Source organism: Octopus sinensis, linkage group LG24, assembly GCF_006345805.1.
Source record: "Octopus sinensis linkage group LG24, ASM634580v1, whole genome shotgun sequence".
NCBI lineage: Eukaryota > Metazoa > Mollusca > Cephalopoda > Octopoda > Octopodidae > Octopus > Octopus sinensis.
Window position 1 is genome coordinate 3,397,724 of NC_043020.1, and position 21,225 is coordinate 3,418,948.

General features: G+C 36.8%; 1 protein-coding gene across 2 annotated transcripts in view; it reads left to right on the forward strand.

The window, feature by feature from the left end:
• LOC115223816 (ubiquitin domain-containing protein UBFD1) overlaps positions 1-20,383 on the forward strand; it is a 22,463-nt gene extending 2,080 nt beyond the window's left edge. Inside the window, exons 2-9 of one of the 2 annotated variants that reach the window (XR_003882836.2) lie at positions 3,444-3,563; positions 7,352-7,492; positions 10,169-10,204; positions 10,910-11,082; positions 13,571-13,745; positions 14,646-14,728; positions 16,575-16,717; positions 17,579-20,383. Coding sequence is in view for 1 of the 2 variants with exons in the window: in XM_029794487.2 (XP_029650347.1) it covers positions 3,444-3,563; positions 7,352-7,492; positions 10,169-10,204; positions 10,910-11,082; positions 13,571-13,745; positions 14,646-14,728; positions 17,579-17,689 (839 nt within the window). In the remaining variant the exon portion in view is untranslated. The remainder of the gene's footprint in view (positions 1-3,443; positions 3,564-7,351; positions 7,493-10,168; positions 10,205-10,909; positions 11,083-13,570; positions 13,746-14,645; positions 14,729-16,574; positions 16,718-17,578) is intronic. The other variant, XM_029794487.2, reaches the window with a different exon arrangement.
• Positions 20,384-21,225: the final 842 nt, after the last annotated feature.

A 21,225-nucleotide genomic window follows, 5' to 3' on the forward strand; every position in this document is an offset into this window, starting at 1 on the left:
ATTCGTGATCACCCGACCTGCTAAGAATCACCAACTTAATTTCCTTAATTAAAAGGGGAAAGCACAAGGCGAAAGGACAGGGTGGTCACGGGTAGAATGCTTTAATTATAAATCTGTTCTTGCAGGGCTCACTTGCATTTCAATATTTGCATGATTGACTTAATTGTTTTTCTTATGGCAATTAGAAGCAATTTTATCGTTAATAATTATTTTGATTGAAGATCCCGTGAACGGAGTTCTTTATGTATTAAAAAAAAGAAGAAAATCCTTAATATTTCAGGACTAATTTCGCAACTTTTAGTGTCTTAAATTTCTGAGGCCTATTTTCAGTGTATCATAATTTTATTTTATCTAGAAAGCCAGATAAAAAAATCTTGATGGTTTTCTCTAAAGCTTTGTGGTTTTTAAGCTCGACTTTGATAAATTTCTGAAAGACATTTTAACGCCGGCGAACTGTTGACACCAAACAAAAGGACTTATTGATAATTTTCTTTAAAGATTACCACAATTTTTTCTTTCTTTTTCCTTTTTTTGAAAAAAGAAAGAAAATCCACTTATCGATAAGTCCATATGTTCTTTCGTAAGTCCGCAATGGGGGCTAATGCAGAATCGCATCTCACCATAAAAAATGCATTTTTCTGAAAATGTTTATTCTGATTTCTAGGTTTTACATGTCGGAGATGACGAATATTAAAAAAAAAATAATAAATAACCCCCTACCCCACAAAAAAATACGGGGATTTTAACAACAAACCGAAACTACAGTTTAGCCTAAATGAACGTAAAGTGCCCTTTATATGGTTTTGCATGGATTCCAGCTTTGTTTTGGAAATGATAGAGAAGTGCATATTAAAATTTTTTTTTCATTATGCTTTAGTCAGAAGGGAGGAGGGGGGCAATATTCATGACCCTTTTTCAGGATCACTAAGGCTAGTGAACGGAAGTTATACTCAGACTTGAAATCTGGCTAAAGGTGCCTAAGACCAGGCATATGGTTAAACAGATTAAGGCCATCACTTTTGCCTGGAAAAAGCATGCAGTTCTCTCATTGGCAATTCCTAAGTTGTTCACAGAAACTCTGCCATTTTTAGATTTCTTCCTGGCAAACAACTTGTTGGAGCTTCTAACTTGCTCAAAACAGCTGCCAAAGCTCTCTCATTTCATGTCCTTCCATCTTAAAACAAAAAGGGTCACACAGGCACAGGTGTGGCTATATGGTAAAAAGTTCGCTGCCCAATCGCATTCTTCTGGGTTCAGTCCCACTGCATGACTCCTTGAGCAAATTTCTTCTATAACCCTGGACCAGCCAGGCCTTGTCTGTGGATTTGGTGAACAGAAACTGAAAGAAGCCTGTCAAAAATGTGTGTCTTCGTGTCTGTGTTTGTTTCTCACCACCACTCGACAGCTGGTTGGTGTGTTTATGTCTCTGACTTAGTGGTTCAGCAAAAGAAGCCAAAATGACTGCAGTCTAATGACTAAAACAGGCAAATAATAAAACAGAAAAGAGAGCATAATATCATCTTAGATGGAAAAAAAAAAGGATGATCATGGTTTGAATGTCTTTGGATTATATGTTGCTAGACAACAGCAACAACAATCATCACATAAGATCCACTATGAATTATCCATGCTCTCTTTGACCCATGAATCTCTCTGTATTGCAGAAAGATACACAAACATAAAAGTCGTGCTTGCTACATTATAATATGGTCCTAAAAGACATCAGTAAACAAACCCAACAGGCAAATGCTTAGATAACAATTATGCAAAGAAATACAATGAATTACTTAAATTTCGTAGACTGAGTTCATTGTTGTTGAGTCCCAAATCAACTCTGGTTAAGAGCTAAACAATAGCAGCAAACAAAAACATTTGTTCAGGCACAGACACAGCTGTGAGTTTGCTTCCCAAGTGGTGTTGCTTAACCATCCTGTTATCTAATATTTAGTACCCAGTCTAAAACAAATCGGTAAGATTGGCTGAAATGGATCTATTATACTGTATCCTTTGATTAATATATCCACCCTGTTGAGTGCATATTTTTCTGACTTATGAATTCTTTGATGTCGTTTTGTAAGGGTTTTGGGGTTAAATTTGATGATTTTCCTTTTATGTCTCTTTTTTTCAGGAACCACTTGATCTGTTTGGTGGACAGTCAACAATGTTGGAAAGTGTAAAGATCAAAGTTGTAGTTAAGAGAAAAAGCTGACATAGAGAACTGAATATTGGAAAAGAGTTACCCGTGTCCTGATGATTGATGCTGGGTCTCAAAACGCAGACACCATGACGGCTGCTCAATGCTCTGTGACCATTATAAAGGCTGTAAGAAGTGACATGGATAGCTGCACTGGAGACTACCCAGCCATGGCCAACAGGAAGGGACACAGCTGTTGTTCTGACTGGTGTCCACATGCTGGAATCCATCCAACAACTGCAGGAACAGGTCCTTAGGCTCAATTCAGATGGCTATGGGAAGCTGCTGGAGACTGTAGTGAAACCCTGGCAGGAGAGGGTTGCTACTGTAAGGCCATGTGTGTGGCAGCAGGATTTGGCTCCTTACCTTACCTCCGGAAATCATCAGACATGGTTGTCAGAGAATTTCTGTGACTTCACCAGCCCCAATTTCTGGCCTCCTAATTCCTCGGATTGCAATCCTTTGGATTACTCTGAGAGGCATGGTTGAGAAAGACATTAACTGCTCTGTATGTAACACTAAGGCCAAGCTTGTCGTGAAGGTCAAGGAAGTGTTTGAAGATCTTCCCAGGGACACAGTGAGGAATGCTTGTGCCAGGTTCCAGAGCCATGTGGAAGCTGAGGGCAGTCACTTTGAGTAAACCATTATCGTCCTGCCCTAATCTGGTTGATATTTAAAAAATTTTTTTAAATACTTTTATTTTTGGATGGGATATTGTTTTCCTATCCTTTTATGCAAAGTGTCAAATTTAACCCCAACCCCCTGTATAAATGGATGCCAGTGAGTATAAATGTGTGAGTGTTCGTTTCACCTTACCTTGACATCCCTTAATTGTTGTAAATGATTGTCATTCAAGCAGCATCATTCATTTCCAATATTCTGTGAAAATATGTCTGGCCATGGGGGAAATATTACATTCCATGCAAACAGGTTATGGATTGGTGACAGAAAGGGCCATCCAGCCTTAGAAAACTTCCCTTGATAAATTTGTCCAACCCCTGCAGGGATGGACATTAGAACGATGATAATGTATTTAGGACGATATTCAGTGTGTCTTCTATTTGTTCCAACATGGTAGGGAGTGACTTGAAAGAGGTGTGGCTGCTATTTCTAGCAGGTCAAATGATCTTTGAGAGTGGCAGTTCTCAATCAAGGTCCATATGGCAATTTTGTATTTATTTAAAAAAAATTTTATATATTTTGTTTTTAACAACTATTGATTGTTTATTTTTCATTTTCATTTTCATAGAAAATTCTGAACTGAGTGCATTAAAAATGGAAAATGAACAGTTTGAATGTTCAGCTGATGTCAACGATTCATTGCCGAATGACGTGGAAATAACGGAGAAAGATGCTCAACCAACAACAGGTCAGTGGGTGGGGCTTTTCTTCTTCCTTTCTTTCCTTTCTGCATCTCTTGTCGCAGATGTTCAAATATACCAACCATTGCTAACACACACCTTCATGAAACTTTACATTATATATATATACATACATACATACATACACTAGCAGAGATACCTGGCATTGGTCAGGATTAAAATGGCAAATGGCATAGCTTGTATATATATATATACATATATATATATATATATATTAATAAAAGGAATTCCAACCTTGTCTGATTTTCACGTTTTATTTATAATTTTATAATGATATAATATAAGATAATATAATAAAATAAAATAAAATGAAATAGTAGAATGTTAAATGTTCATTCTGATTGAACTAGTACTTTCATGCATTGAATTCTGCAATCTTCAGGTTCATGTAGTGTTGACAGTCATGCTTCACAAAAACTTGTGAAGCATGACTGTCACCACTACTACATGAACCTGAAGATTGCAGAATTCAATGCATGAAAGTACTAGTTCAATCAGAATGAACATTTAACATTCTACTATTTCATTTTATTTTATTCAATTATAATATATTATCTTATAATATATCATTATAAGATTGTAAATAAAACGTGAAAATCAGACAAGGTTGGAATTCTTTTTATTAATATATTCTTCTATACACAATCACACACACCCATATATATATATATATATATATATATATATATATATATATATATATACAACGGGAAGATTTACGAAAATAAACAAAAGACGAAAGCAGGTGGAGTACAAACAAACAATTGTATTAGTATGGTGCTCAGGAATAAAAATAAAACAAGTCTTTTACGTTTCGAGCCTACGCTCTTCAACAGAAAGATACATAGAAAAGAAACAAGGAGAGAAAAAATGCGTGTAGGAGCTAACGGTCCAATATATAACAGTTACGTTGGAACAGGTGATATGGGCAAGTGCAGCATTAACAAAACATTTGTGGAGTAATTTTAAAGCTTTGCAGAAACAGCAATTTGAGTCCAGCACACCAATTGTTTCAAGCATTGTCGTTCAGTGCTTGAAACGGGGAGTAGAAGGACAGACGACAACTGATGAAGGGTCGTCTTTTACGTTACTTGTCTTGTCTTCCAGTTGTTTCTCTCGTTGTTTGCGTACCCAATTTTATTTTCGTATTTCATGTTATGTTTTGTGACGTCCTGTGCCCATATATGCATATATATATATCATCATCATACGTCCGTTTTCCATGCTAGCATGGGTTGGATGGTTCGATTGGGGTCTGGGAAGTCAGGAGGCTGCACCAAGCTCCAGTCTGATCTGGCAGTGTTTCTACAGTTGGATGCCCTTCCTAATGCCAACCACTCCGTGAGTGTAGTGGGTGTTTTTTACGTGCCACCGGTACAGGGGCCAGAGCAGGCTGGCAAACGGCCACGATCGGTTGGTGCTTTTACGTGTCACCAACACGAACACCAGTCAGGCAGCACTGGCATCTGCTACATTTGGACGGTGCTTTTTACGTGTCACCAGCATGGGTGATGTCACTGGCACGGGTATATATATATATGATTTGATTGAATGCCACGCATCCATTTCCAAGTAAGTTTATGTATATAAAAATGTAGTTATTGGACTGTGACCACAGGTTGTCTCTACCTTCAATGGTTTCAGTGATTCTACTCATTATTTATACTCGATCACTTACTAAATGTTTAATCACTGTCAGTGCTTAAACCATTTTGTTTCCAATGGAATGAGTTCTGCATCATTTAGAACCAATATATTGGGTTGCCTTAACTGTGGTTGGACAGATGGACTCAAATGTCAGTATTGGAAACAAAGCAAGTGTATTCATTGATGACCTGTAACATTTTCATGTGATCCATTTGCAGCTAAGTGGATTGATTTAAAAAAAAAAAATTATTTAGAGATGAAATGTCTTCACTTTGTCACAGCATGCCACTGTTCTTGTGAACATGAACTATCAGCTCCTTTACTAATTAGCTGGCACTCAACCAGCTTACTAATCTGATGTTCTATATACATTATATATATGGAGCTAGTACGCTTACAATGACTTGGCATTGTCCCAGCATGCCTAGCTAGACCAGTATCTACATTAATACAAAAGTACAAATGATGTACTTTTTTGTATGTTCCAAATTGGTTTGGGTTTTCTGATTCACATTTTGTCTGCAGCTCTCAGTTGTACCCTGTTAATAAATAAAGCTGCAACAAGGTCAGAGATGGTTTATTGTAAATTATTTCCCAGTTTTTAAAACCATTATTTGTGATAGAGACAGGGTTGTATGCTCAGCTGATTACAGTGGCTTAATCTTCATCATAATCCTTTTTCATGCTTGCATGGGACTTAAGGCAGTGTTTCATGGCCAGATGCCCTTCCTGGCACCAACCTTTTTAGTGTCTTACAATACCTCGGGATATGTGTAACTATTCTACAAACCAACATACATGTAATGTCTGTGATTAGAATGTTTTTTACATAAGAACCAAGAAGCCAGATTTTTGGAGAGGATTTTATTGAGGAAAGGCTTCAACCAGGAATTAATACTTATCTTGAATATTTAATTAAAATAATTAAGAGCAGTCTTTCTGTCTCTCTCTCTTCTCATCTCTTGTGTTTTATTCTGTTCCATTCTTCAAATACTTCTTCACATTACAACCTGATGTGGGGGCTTATCTCTGAAATCATTTGACCTGCTAGAAATACCTAAATAGCTTCAAATCACACCTTATCATCTTTAAAAAAATGGTATCTGCATAACAAAGTTTTTCCACATGCTATAAGCTTGGAGGATCTTGACTGAAATCCTTTCTGCCACATGTCTGTGAAGCTTGATCCAGGTAAACCTATTGCTTATAAATCAGATAAACATTTGGATCCAGTCTTTCTACAATCCTAAGCCTGAAACGGATCAATGTCTAACTTCAGTCAATTTCCCCCCATTTTATAAGGATCTCAAAAGGGTTTAAACACTTCTTGTTCTTCTCTTTCCAAACTTAGTGTTTTTTTTTTTTACTAGGAAGATCTTAAATATCAGTTTATTTTTAAATAGTCAAACTACTTTTTCTTTAAGGAATAAACAGTTGAATTAATATTGACACACGTGTATTACTGGTACTTTATTTCACTGAAATTCTAGTAGTGAATGTAATGTGATTTCATCTCAGACTCTGTGTGTGTGTTTATGTATTTGTTTTGCAAGATTATTGATGTGAAATTGTAGGTTGAAACAGATATTGTTATTACTTGGGCAGGGTGGTCATAGTTTGCCAATTAAACACAGTGCATGTGTTTAATTGGCAAAATATGGCCATCCCTAAGTAAAACAATATATATGTGTGTGTGTGTGTGTGTGTGTGTGACTCCCAAAACAAGAAAGAATTGCCCATGTTAAATTTATATGTATAGATTATGTACTTGACCAAGGAAATTTTATGAAAAATTTGTAAAAATTTAACCTCTTGATATTTTCTAATGATTTTGTTTTTTAACTTTTAGCCTTTATTGTGTGTTTTATGTTGTCACCTGACCTATTGCAGGATTCACCAAATCTCCTCCCTCAAAGTACACACTGCCATCTTAAAAAGATTGTCGGGACATGTTGATTAATGTAATCCTAGATCTGTTGTGTTCCGAGTGAAAGACAGGGAATGGTTCCACTTGGAATCCTTGTCATTTGGTTTCTCTCAATTACGATTGACCCAAGACTAATCATTTGTCCCATCTCTAAAATGTGTAGCTTGAGATAGTATTTGCCTTTTGTTTTCTTCTCTGCAGAAACCCCAAATTGCAGTACTGTGGATACCCCAAAGGAATGCGTACCGTTTAAAGTAGTATTTAATAAACAGAAATTTGATGTTGAGTTCGATTTGGATAAAACAATCAGCCAAGTGAAGACCGGCATTGAAAAAATTATTGGTAAGTTCCTGAGGGCTTCTTATAAATTGTCTTTTGGTCATGCACATCTTTTGCTGTATTTGTTGCAATTTCTTTATTTTCATCATTTCTTATTTATTGTTACTTCTCAGTCTGTGACGTTTGATGAGTGTCACATAAAAAATGCTACACACACACATGCAATGATACAAATGTCTGCCACTAAGATCCTGGCAATGTTACCTGTTTGGTTATTGTAGGTTCTTCCCAATATTTGCTCTTAGAAAGTAGACTCAGCCGTTGAAACATGAAACAAGAACGAAGCCAGGAGCTGAGTTTCTGTGATCTACCACCAGGTGGTGATCAAAATTCAATTCTGATTATTATTGTCATTCCTGTCCATGCATTTTCTAAATGGTATTTTGTCCCCAAACTCATCATCCCCTTATATGTAATCATGCATCCATCCATGCCTCCCAATACATTCACATTGATGTATAATTACATTCCTGTCTAAGCATTATTCTAAATGGCATTTTGGCCCACAAATGATGTTTGCCAACACTGACAATTTTTCATGTTATTGCAAATTAAGAATATCATTTAATAAAATATCCATTTAATCCTTGCCACTTTGCATGTTATTTCCCTATTCTATAAAGCCTAATCATATTCACAGACTAATTCATCTCAGTACCTAACTCTCTCTCTCTCTCTCTCTCTCTCTCTCTCCTCTCTCTCTCTCTCAATATATATCCTCCATAAGGCACCAACCTGGCAGAATTGTTCGTTCAGTGGCATTTTGTCTGTCTTTTACTTTCTGAATTCAGATGTCACTGGGGTTGACTTTGCCTTTCATCCTTTTGGGGTTGATAAAATAAGTACCAGTCAAACACTGGGGGATCAATGTAATTGACTTAATTCCTCCGAGGAAATTGCTGGCCTTGTGCCAAAATTTGAAACCAATACCTATATCATCCATCTGCATACTATATTTGCAGCACTTTGTACAGCTGGTGTCTGAGTGATTTATTCTCTAAAATAGGCCAGTTTTTTTACACACTAGTGAACTCTTTCTTCTCTTCTCACTGTTTAGTCAGAGAGGGAGGGGCAGCACCCATTACTGTTTATTTTTGTAGAGCCTCTGAGACTAGTGAGAGGATGTTCTCAAACTGGAAACTTCACCCAAATGCTTGCATTAAGATGGAATTCTGCTAAAGACAAAGTAGTAATCTTAACTGGGGACCACGCAAAAAACTCCAGATGCAAAGAGTTGGAATAAATACCAAAAGGCATCTTTGTTTGATGCTTTAGCAGTTCTATAATATTTTATTGACCCCAAAATGATTAAAAGCAAAGTATGACTCAGCAGGATTTGAACTCAGAATGCAGAGAGTTGGAATATATTCTGTAAGGTATTTAATTCTCTGTCAAATCAGCTGAATGTATTTGGGAGAGAAGTTTATGCTTCGCTGAAGAGATCTGATATGAGGAAAATGTGTCTTGAGTTATTTCCCTTGTATCATTAAAATAAACTTAACTAAAATTGTATTTTATTCAATGTATAAATTATTTCTAGTTGACTTTTAACTACCTGCCTCCCTTGGGCTTGACTTGACACTAATCCAGCAACTCCTTTGGATCACACTAGCATGGTTGTGAGGGAGATTCTAGCACCTGGGTGACTTAGGACCTCCATATACCTAACCCAGACTTATGTCCTGGAGCATTTACTGGCCAGTAGTGCAGACTCCATTGTCTTTTGAGATGGACAGATGCCAGCACAGAACTCCAGTTCCCTCAAATGTCTAATGGGTGTTGGTGGAGATTGCTTGTCCTAGGCAAAATGAAGCACAAACTTTGGAAGTTTGCTAAAAAGTTAATATTATACCAAAAAATAGGGTTTGAGTCCATTATATATGGGCCTGGGTTGTTAAGCATTTTTCCATTTGTGACATTCCTCACACTCACTACTGCCATCATTTTATTGACCCCAAAATGATTAAAGGCAGAGTAAAATCAAAAAGGTACTGACTGGACTATCATATTCCTCATCTGTTAATGTCCGTGTCCCATACTGACTTGGGTTGGATGGTTTAAACAGGATTCAGTTAGCCCAAGGACTGCATCATGCTCTAGTGTCTGCTTTGACATGGTTTCTATAACTGGATGTCCTTCGGAATGCTGTCCACTTTACACACAACGTCCACTGGGTGCTTTTTTTTTTTTTACTAACAGCACTAGTGAAGTTCTCATGCAACTTGCTTGACTACAAACCTAGAGTTTGGGAAGAGGAACTTCGTGTTAAGAGAATAAGGATTAGGGAGAGATAAAGGGCCAGAGCAGAACTGGTTTCTTGCTGAAGAGGAGCTATATAACTTCTCACATTTTGGAAGAGATGGAGGAACTGGAAAGTTTGTAAGTGGTGATGAGGTATGAGGTGGGTAGGAATGACCGGGGCAGGGGTGTCAGGAGTGAATGGAGGGAGTGGCAGATGTCTGGTACAGAGCAATAAAGGATGCAGTGGTTATGGTTTTCTCAATTAGAGCCGACTAGAACCTAAACAACAACAACAACATAGTTTGTCACCTCAGTTACTCCCAATTTTTAACCTATCTCTCTCTTTCTCTGACCATTGGTTTCAGTTGTCACCAGCAGACCAGTTAGATTCTCTTCTGTTTTTCACTTAACTGTTTTTTTCCCCTTCTCTTATTCCAGGTGTTCCTGCTACCATGCAAAAAATTATGTTTAAAGGTATTTAAAATTATTTCATTAAACTGTGTGCTGTGAGAAATGGATTTGTTTAGATGTGTAAAGAAGTATGGCTTCTGGGAAAAGTATGTGTGTATGAGGGGGTGGGGCTGAAAAGTTCCTGGTTTTGGGTAAAAGAAAATGCAGGAGGATCAGTTAATTATGATTTTATTGGACATATCCCCCTCTCAGATTCACATACTAATTGCAGGGGTCCTTCAGTTTTTCTAAGCCTTGTAAAAGAAGGAAGGAAGGTTGGTCTTCCAACCAGGCCTTTTTGCGATACCTTAACCCTTTAGTATTTAAACTGGCCAAAATAGTTAATCTGTTTTATGTTCAAACTGACCAGATCCAGGCTCTCACACCTACCCTACAATGTTATTCTACATTAAGTAATTACACCATCAAGATCTTGAAGATATGAGATAATGCATGATTAATTCAAATCAATGGGAATCAATAGGCATTATGTTTGATAGAATAACCTGAACGCTAAAGGGTTAAAGCTGTATGGGTCATAGATAGTTTGTACCTTCTGAGTAAACCTTTGATAATTTTGTTACGTGCTATATTTTGCATATATATTTAATTTGTGCATTTTCCGTAGATTCTGTCAAAATAAACCTCAATGTTTAAATTTTGTAAATAAGGATTTAATTTTTCTCTTTCTTCTGTCACCAAACACAAACAAAAAACAAAAACCATCAGGTTTAGCAAGAGACGATATGACATTGAGGGAGCTGAAAGTGACCAAAGGTGCCAAAATGCTTGTGGTTGGTTCCACTTTAACTGATGTTCTTTCTGTGAGTACTCCCACAGGGGAAGATAAAGATGAAACCAAAGAGGCTGCCACTTCAAAAGAGCCTTTATCTCAACAAAAGGTAAGATTTCTTAAACTGCTGTCCTCCCTTATAATTTGATTATACGCCCACTTATGCGTACCTTTCCTTCATTGGACACTAAACTCTGCTTACGAAGACCTGTTGAGGCAAGTGAAATCGAATTCAAGTTCAATGACTGTCATCCGTGCTAGTGGAGCGCTAAGAGTACCATCCGAGCGTGACCGTTGCCAGAGCAACAAACTGGCTTCCGTGCTGATGGCACGTAAAAAGCACTACTAGAGTGTGATCATTACCAGCGTTGCCTTACTGGCACCTGAAAAAAACATTCGTGCGAGGTCGTTGCCAGTGCCGCTGGACTGGCTCCTGTGCAGGTGGCACATAAAAAGCACCATTTGAGCATAGCGGTTGCCAGTACTGCCTGACTGGCCCTTGTGCTGGTGGCACGTAAAAGCACCCACTACACTCTCGGAGTGGTTGGCGTTAGGAAGGGCATCCAGCTGTAGAAACTCTGCCAGATCAGATTGGAGCCTGGTGCGGCCATCTGGTTCGCCAGACCTCAGTCAAATCGTTCAACCCATGCTAGCATGGAAAGCGGACGTTAAACGATGATGATGATGTGTTTGTATATATGTGCATGAATGTATGTATATATATATGTATATATACATACATATATATATATATTATATATATATACATATATATATATATGTATATATACATACATATATATATATATTATATATATATATATTATATATATATACATATATATATGTATATATATATATGTATATGTGTTTATACATGTATATATATATACACACATATCTCTATCTTCTTTATTTATTTATTCTTCACTCTGATGAAGCTCGTTGTTTCAGATTGGTTTTATTACCAAATATGATTAATATTTGTACATATTTTGAATATCAATGGCAATATCATATAACATTGGAGGCAGAAACAGCTGTTAGATGGGATGCAGTCTGTTTGCATTGGAGTAGTAAATAATAATTGATGTAAGTCAATTGTTGTTAGTCAGTAGTTCTCCATTTCCAGTTTTCTTTAAATTTTGGTTCTTGATAAACCCAGGTTTACCCTTGTCTTATAACTTACGAACATAATATGTTTGCATATGTATGCCAATGGTTTAATATAGGTAATATATGGGTAGTGTAATGGACACTGCTATCCCATAGACAGTTATTTTAACCTCTAACTCAACTAACCCATATATATGTCTGTGTGTGTGTACATATATATATATATATATATATGTGTGTGTGGAGGCGCAATGGCCCAGTGGTTAGGGCAGCAGACTCGCAGTCGCAGGATCGCGGTTTCGATTCCCAGACAGGGCGTTGTGAATGTTTATTGAGCGAAAACACCTAACAGCTCCACGACGCTCCGGTAGGGGGTGGCGATCCCTGCTGTACCCCTTCACCACTGTTTCTTCTGTTGGCCTGCTCACTTAGCCAGCGGGGTGGCGTCATTCGGAGGCTAAAACAATGCAAACGCATTGTGACCAGCGATGTGTAACAACATTTGATGGTCTGGTCGGTCACGTGATATATATATATATATATATATATATATATGTATATATATACACACATATCTCTATCTTCTTTATTTATTTATTCTTCACTCTGATGAAGCTCGTTGTTTCAGATTGGTTTTATTACCAAATATGATTAATATTTGTACATATTTTGAATATCAATGGCAATATCATATAACATTGGAGGCAGAAACAGCTGTTAGATGGGATGCAGTCTGTTTGCATTGGAGTAGTAAATAATAATTGATGTAAGTCAATTGTTGTTAGTCAGTAGTTCTCCATTTCCAGTTTTCTTTAAATTTTGGTTCTTGATAAACCCAGGTTTACCCTTGTCTTATAACTTACGAACATAATATGTTTGCATATGTATGCCAATGGTTTAATATAGGTAATATATGGGTAGTGTAATGGACACTGCTATCCATAGACAGTTATTTTAACCTCTAACTCAACTAACCCATATATATGTCTGTGTGTGTGTACATATATATATATATATATATATGTGTGTGTGTGGAGGCGCAATGGCCCAGTGGTTAGGGCAGCAGACTCGCAGTCGCAGGATCGCGGTTTCGATTCCCAGACAGGGCGTTGTGAATGTTTATTGAGCGAAAACACCTAACAGCTCCACGACGCTCCGGTAGGGGGTGGCGATCCCTGCTGTACCCCTTCACCACTGTTTCTTCTGTTGGCCTGCTCACTTAGCCAGCGGGGTGGCGTCATTCGGAGGCTAAAACAATGCAAACGCATTGTGACCAGCGATGTGTAACAACATTTGATGGTCTGGTCGGTCACGTGATATATATATATATATATATATATATATGTATATATACACACACACACATACACACACAACAGACAAAATGTAAGCTGGAGTGGGAAAGGAAGGGCAATGCTCAAAATTCTTTTGAATTATTTTCTGAATATTCGTCTTATTGATTTATCTTGTTTCTATGACAGGTACATAAAAAAGTATTGGAGAAATACAATAAGCCTGAGGATGTGCTGCCAGGCTTTCAGGGCAAGAAATATCCACTGCCTTCTCAACCAATTTCCGGAATGTACAATAAGTCTGGCGGCAAAGTACGGCTTACCTTTAAATTAGAACTTGATCAGTTATGGATAGGTACAAAAGGTATGTATTTTTTTAAACTAGGTACAGCAATGGATTGGTAACAGTCATTGATTAGTCCCCAGTTGTTCAAACCTATCTGAAAATATTTCAGCCACAGTATTTTTTAAAATTTTGTTTTAATTTTTTAAGGGTGTGATTTTGATGGATATTTGGCTGCTATTTCTAGCTAGTTAAGCCACTTTTTAGCCTCTTCCTTGTTGGCATGTACAGTTTGTTAGAACTGTGTGTGAGACAGTATTATGTGTTTGAATTTGTAAATGTTTTGGATATGCTTGTGTTTGTGTGTGGTTTGTATGTTAGGATGTACATATTTGCAATGATACTTTGTGCATACATATCCAAAAATGTACACTTGTCTCATAGATATGTGCATTAATGGTACATGTATATAGTAGCTAGTGTGTAATATTTTGAACAAAAGCCCTCATTCAGAGGGAGAAATTCCAAATGATCAGTATAGCACTGGCAAAATAAGTTTACTGAACCTGTTTGTGTATTTATTTTCATGTCGTGGTGAACAGTAGCACCATTTGTTACTTTGCTCCAAACATTACAACTCATTCCCCCCCCCCCCCCCAGATACTGTATTCACTTGAGTACAGTATTGTCTCAAATATAATGTAACCCAACATTTTGTACCTAAAAATTAGTGATATACACTTTTATCCTGTTGTCTGTTTTTTTACATTCTAGTATAATGCTAGCATCCAATTTTGATTCTGATGTTTGTGTATTGAATTTCTTGCATTATAAATGCACTATTCAAATCTGTGGACTTTTAGTAACCAGTTTGGAGTAATTTCGTAATCTGTTTTAATTGAATAATTTATGGATAAGTTCAATTGTAGTGCAGAATGATTCCAAATTATCTAACTCTGTGTAGTGACTTTTTTCTTCCAGAAAGAACTGATAAAATTCCCATGAATACCATTAAAGCTGTTGTCACAGAAGCTCTAGAAGGACATGAAGATTATCATATAATGGTACGTGTATTCTCTTATTTTTTACCTAGTTATTAGCTTCACCATTCCTGTGAATAACTTGAGGAATTTTCTGTGGCATACTTGACACAAATGTTTGCAGGTGGTTGTCCCGAATGTCACTGCCCAGCAAAGAGCATCCGCAGTCTCAAATTGCATTCCATTTTTGTAAACGTCTCTTGCCATCCATCTCCAAAGATTATCAATGGGGCTTAGGTCAGGGGAACTTGGAGGATTATTCAAGAAATAAACATTATTTGTTCTGAAGAAATCCTTTGGCTTGTGAGCATTATGGATTGTAGAATTATCCTGTTAAATCCGGTCTTTTCCACAAAAGGGCCTTCAGTCAAAAGCGATGCCTGCTCCAACATGCCAACTTAGCCAGTTGCTGTTTGATGCTCCTGCACAACCTGAAGTTCCATGGTTCCTCTGTACATGAAAACACCCGACACCATGATACAGTTTCCACCACTGTGCCTCGTTGAAAAAGTCTCCAGTGGAATATCTCATTTGAGAATAAAACTTTCTTCCAGTTGTGAACATCCCAGGTCTGGTGATTCTGAGCAAATTCTAAACAAGTAGTTTTGTGGTGTGGAAGAAGATAGGGTCTTTTTTAAATCTTTCTCTCTCAAATGTTGTTTTTATTAACCTTGAGCTGCATTCCACGTCGTTAAGTGCCTTAACCTGACCTGCAAGGAGTTCATTTTGGCAGTGTGTATATTCACTTGTGTGTGTGTGTGTGTGTGTACAAATATACACACATATATGTACATATCTACACACCCACATATATCATCATTGTTTTAGTACCTCTCTTTCCATACACATGCAAAAGAGTAAATTGGGCCATGCACTTTCTATTTTTCATCATCATTTAACAAAATGATGGTGAGAGGAATTGGGGTGGCTGGGAGGTGGGTCCGGTAGATATGTGGGAAAGTAGGAGTGCCAAAACTCAAGTGTCTCAGTCCTTAAAAACTCAGGGTGATTGTGTTTTAATCCCAGGTTAATTTTGATCAAGCAGAACTATGATTAAAAAAGTGTTGCACTGTAATCATATCTTTTTAGGGATATTTTAGACTACATTATCTAATATGTCCCCTTTTAAAATGGTAAAGTGTGTTTTGGCTGCTATTTCGTGTAGGTCAAGCAACCTTTTCTTCCCACAACACTTAATTTTTTCACCTTCAAAACTCAATCTAACCCTTTAGCATTCTGTCAAATTAAATACTTATTCACATTGATTTGTATTAATCATTCATTATCTTGTAGCTTCAACATTTCAATGGAGTGTTTGTATATTTTTAGAATGACATTGTAGGGCAGGTAGGAGAAGCTGGAGCTGGCCAGTCTAAACATAAAATGGATTGAATGTTTGGCCCAGATCAAACACTGGAGGGTTAATAACTATTTTTTTTGTTTTTACTTGAACTCCCACAACACAGTGTTGTGGATGAATAAATTGAATTAAAATTATAAGCTTTTGACTTGCTGCATAAAATGCAAATGCAATTAAGAAATAAATTGTAATTAGTAAAATTAATTACATTTTTCTGCTTCTTATGACTGTCAAAACATGGAACTTGTTGAGAGCGGTCCAAGGGTCTGCTGTGGATTCAGGGGATTCCCAGATTGTGCTTTGATTGGCAACAGCAAGCTGAACCTAGATATATGGTCGTCGTCATCATCATTGTTTTAACATCTACTTTTGCATGCTTGCATGGGTCAGATGAGAGTACTTTGGAGAAGAATTTTCTATGGCCAAATTGCCCTCCTTGTCACCCACCACTACCACCACCACCACATGTATCCGTGTAAGGTTATAATTATAATCTCCCTGTCTTTCAAGCGACAAGCAGCCCAGACAGGGTTATGTGGAAAACTGGAAGCAAACCACACTGTGTGCTAACAGGGATCATGCGACAGGTCGGGACATATTGAGAAGCTTTGTTTGGTGAACTGGTCGAAGCCATTGTTTACAAACCAGCAAATGTGAGGAAAATAAGAACTCTCTCTCTTTTGCTCTCCCTCTCTCTCTCTCTCACCCACACATGCACCCACTTATATGATTGGCTTCTTTCAGTTTCCATCTGCCAGATCCACTTGCAAAGTTTTGGTTGACCCAGAACTAAAATAGAAAACACTTTAGGTATGCCATGCAGTGGGATTGAACCTGAAATATATTGCTGCTAGTGGAATGAGAGTAGAGCTCTTGGCCAGAACCTCTTAGAGGTTACATCTACAGATGTGGAATTCTTGGTGTGCTTAGTAGAAGCCCTTTTTAAGAACTCATTAATTATTTTATTCTGTAAATTAATTCCAATAAAGTTTATCTGTTCTCTGTTTTTCTGCACCCACTGAAATATGTAAAATATAAAGTCTATACTTTTGTTTACTACACCCCCTAAAATGTCATCTCATATCCCCAAGGGGTGTGAGGCATCCCCTAAAATAGAGGTTTCCTTGTTGGCTTTTTTTCAAAACAACAGAAAATGCAGTTTGTAGATTTATCCAATCCTTCAGCATTCTGAAAACTCTTTAAAACGCAATGCATATATAATATTCACATTGTTTTGAATTAATCATGCATTATCTCATTGTTTTAAGATTTTGATATGATTTTTTGACAATGACATTGTAGAATAGGTGTGAGAGACCAGATCTGGACAGTTTTAATATAAAACTAGTAGAATATTTTCACCGGATTTGGCTGGGTTAAATGCTAAACATTTAAGAAACCGTTATTATAGTGTCCCCCCCTCACACACCTTTTTTGTCCCCTGTGCTGAGTGTTTTTCTCTAACATATTAGTGTTTTTAAATTATGATATTTTTTTTTTTTCTTAATTTTTAGGGAATTCAGCTTGGGACCACTGAAGCATCTCGTTATTGGGTATACTGGGTTCCAGCTCAGTACGTAGATGCCATTAAAGATGCTATCCTCGGCAAGTGGCAGTATTTTTGATGTGGGATGGAGGCGAGCAGCACACACAAAAGAGAAAAAAAAAGAGGAAGATACAAAAACAACAACTTTGTGCAGCATCTGGCAATATTAGCAACTGACTGCCCAGAGTGAAGAGTTCTTCTGTGAAGAATTTTTTTCCTGGTTTCTATCCCTACCATCATCACATTTGCTGGGCCAGGTATCAGTTGGCAGCACTTCTTTTTGCAATTTTACTGGAAGGTGGTGTTTGGGCCGTCACTTAACAGCATTTGTCATGTTGCTATATTTTGGGTCTTACCTTAAAGCCATTGGTCCTTGCTATTTATTGTGTCTCGACACACGAGAATACATTATTGAAATTTAATGTAGCAGACTGTGTTAACAGGCACAATTCTTTCTTGGCCAAACTTGTCTTAAATTAAACTCTCTTAAACTTTTGTTCTTTTTACTTTGAATGTAAAATTAAAAACCAGAAAAAAAGGGTTTTTTTTTTGTCTTTTTAATTTCACCAAACACTTCATCCATCCATGTATCCATCCATGCTTGCTGTCTTGACAGTCTGTCTGTTATTTGATTGTGATTTCATTTTGTTAATTATTATTTTCGTTAATTAATTAAGATTAGTTTTCTAACTAGTTTTGAGACACGGTATGTGTATGTGTTCATATTTTCTGGTTTCTCTGCTACTTTATTTAAATAATGATTTGGATGTGCACAAAGCAGTGGGAGGCAACGCCTTGCTCCATCATCACCGAAACAAACCAACCCTGCACTCCCAATCCATCCTGAATTATTTTGTTAACGCGTCTCTGTGCAGCCAGCTGCCCGTTTGTGCAACCATGGGATACCAAACAACTACTGAACACGTATTCAATATAACTGATTCTATTGTTAATCTCTTCCTGATTAAAAGCACTCTCATTATTTCTTGTGATATTGTCTTTATGTGTGTGATACATAAACATGCATCAACACACATCCATTTGCATATCTACATACATGCATGTGTAGATTCGTGAACGTTTGTTTTGCGCTTGTTCTGGTGTGTTAATTTCATTACAACTTCATCCCCGGCCCTGTTTGTCTATATACACCCAGTAGGGTTTTGTCAATGCTAGTCAAGTTTTAGTTGCCCTCTATCTATCAGGAGATTCATAATTAACTTAAATATTTACTACTAGAGAAGGGCTGTCCCTTTTACCTCTCCTACTCTCTATTAACCATGTCTGAGGAACCGGATTCTTTGTTGGCATCTGAGTCCTGCACAGCTTACATTGCTACCAAGTTAAATTCAGACAAGTTTGGCCAGTCAGAATTGAACCTAGCATCCCCAATCTGCCAGGTTTGAATGTTTTGATTCCCCTTTGCCTGCTCTATTCAGACTCATCCACCCTCTCCAATCTGTCAGAATTTACAATTTTGATGACCCACCACCCTCCAATTTTTTCAGAATTTACAAATTTCATGATTGTGGTTAAATTAGAATTTTTTTGGATGTTGATGTCAGAGTTGATTCATCTCCTCTTCCTCCCCCCCTGTCCCTGTCATCACAGCAATTTTTTTCATAAATAATTCTCAGTTCAGACAAGCTCAGCCTCCTAACCAATTATTGGCAGTACCAAAAGATAAGATTTTTTTTTTCCTTTTTGTTTTTTTATATCACAACTCTGCCTGGTCTCTTTGAATGTTTGTGACTATATAATACGTATATCTATCTTACATCAGTTAGAAGCAGTTTTGTCTTGTAGACATAAATAAGCTTAAACCTGAATCTGTCTGTCTGTCCTCTGCTATTTCATAGACAAACTTTACTTACCTTAGACGAAGATATTTAAATGATTTTATAGCTAAGGTTTCTGTCTTGCTCTTTTAATTTCTACAATATTCCAAAGTGTTCATGTAGTACTTGGGTATTTTGCATTCATAAGGGTTATTTCATTATTAATATTGTTGTTATTATTACTGTTTGTTTTTTTAAAATGTTTTTCCAGTAGTTAATTAGCTAAAAATGCCAAGATTATTTTTGATTTGATTTCTGCTGTTTTGGTTTGTTATTATAATGAACAGTCACAAATGCGTACACCTTACGCACGTGCACACACACACACACACACACACACACACACACACACAAGCTCATATGCATACAAAGCTAGATTTTAAAATTAATTTTGCTACTGCTTAATTTTGGTTTGTTTAGCTAAAGAATATAAATTACACCCACTAACGCATACGTTTGACGTTTTTTTTGGTTTTAACCCTGCAAAACTCTGTCCTCACATTGTAATGTTTTTGTTGTTCACCAATAAGCTGTTTCTTCTTCGTCCAGACATTTCAAGTCTCCTCAACTTATTTTTTATTATTAAATTTCATTTTCCAATAATTTTCTCTCCTGGCTTTGAAAACAAAAGAAAAAAAAAAATTTTTTATTTTGACTCGTTTTTGTTTTATTTTCTAAATACTATTTTTTGATTAATGCTCTGAGACATATTTTCCTCTTTTTCCCTTCTTTCACTTTGTTTATTCTAATGATTTTATTATCCCTCTCTCTCTCTCTCTGTCAATGCTTTTATTTGCTGTTTTGTTGATCCCTCTTTTTCCCTCTCTCTATCTCACATGACAACCTATTGTTTAAAAATGTTTTGTGTTTGTCATGAATATTTTGTCGAAATTTGGGAAATAATAAGAAAAATAATAAAGAATGTCGAGAGTAAATTCTTTCTTTTGTGTTCCTTAATGTCACCGCTTGGTCTTTTAGTTCTGACAGGCAGAAATGCCCTGTATTGAGTTCTTCCATCCTTTTATGCTTTGCATTCAAATCCTCTTCATATTAACGAAGGAAACCGCAATGAGTCAACAGGGAAACTCTTATGGAAGCAGTATCAAATTCCTCCTTCAAGCAATACCCAAAATGGCTTGTCTGGTGCTGTAGTCTGGGCTATGGTACTCCGGGAAACAAGATGAACTGGTCATTGCTAGATTGGGGAGCATCATAGCCATGTGTTGAGAAGGATTCTTTGGGCTTTGAATAAATGTAACAAAAGGAACTGTTAACCATTTTTCTTACTTTCTAGAGGTAAGCAAATAGGAAATAGCAGTTGCTACCCAAGAACAAAAATTGTGTTACCCAGTGTTATATAGTCTGTGAGTTCAAACCATGCCTGGAAGTCACTTTAATTTTCATCCTTTTACAATTGATGAAATAAAATACCAATCAAATACTAGAATTGATAGGCAGAAAAAGAGTAGGTAGAAATTCAATATGGGGCCCAATGTAAGCCATAGGTGCAGAAGATGTCATGGGATCACAGACTGGGAATATATATAATCTTCAAATGTGACAGATACACAGAAATTAACAGTAAAAGTACACATGAAATAAATCTTCTCATCTGTTCAGGAGACACTCTAGAAATAGTAACTTTAGTTTCTTAGCAGTCTATAATTTGCAGTGAAGGTGGGTGTTCTAAAAGTACAGCTGCCAGAGTAAGAATGATTCTTTATTTGTGTGAGGAGCAGATTCTATGACATTGTATTTTCTGGTCTGCAAGTCAAAC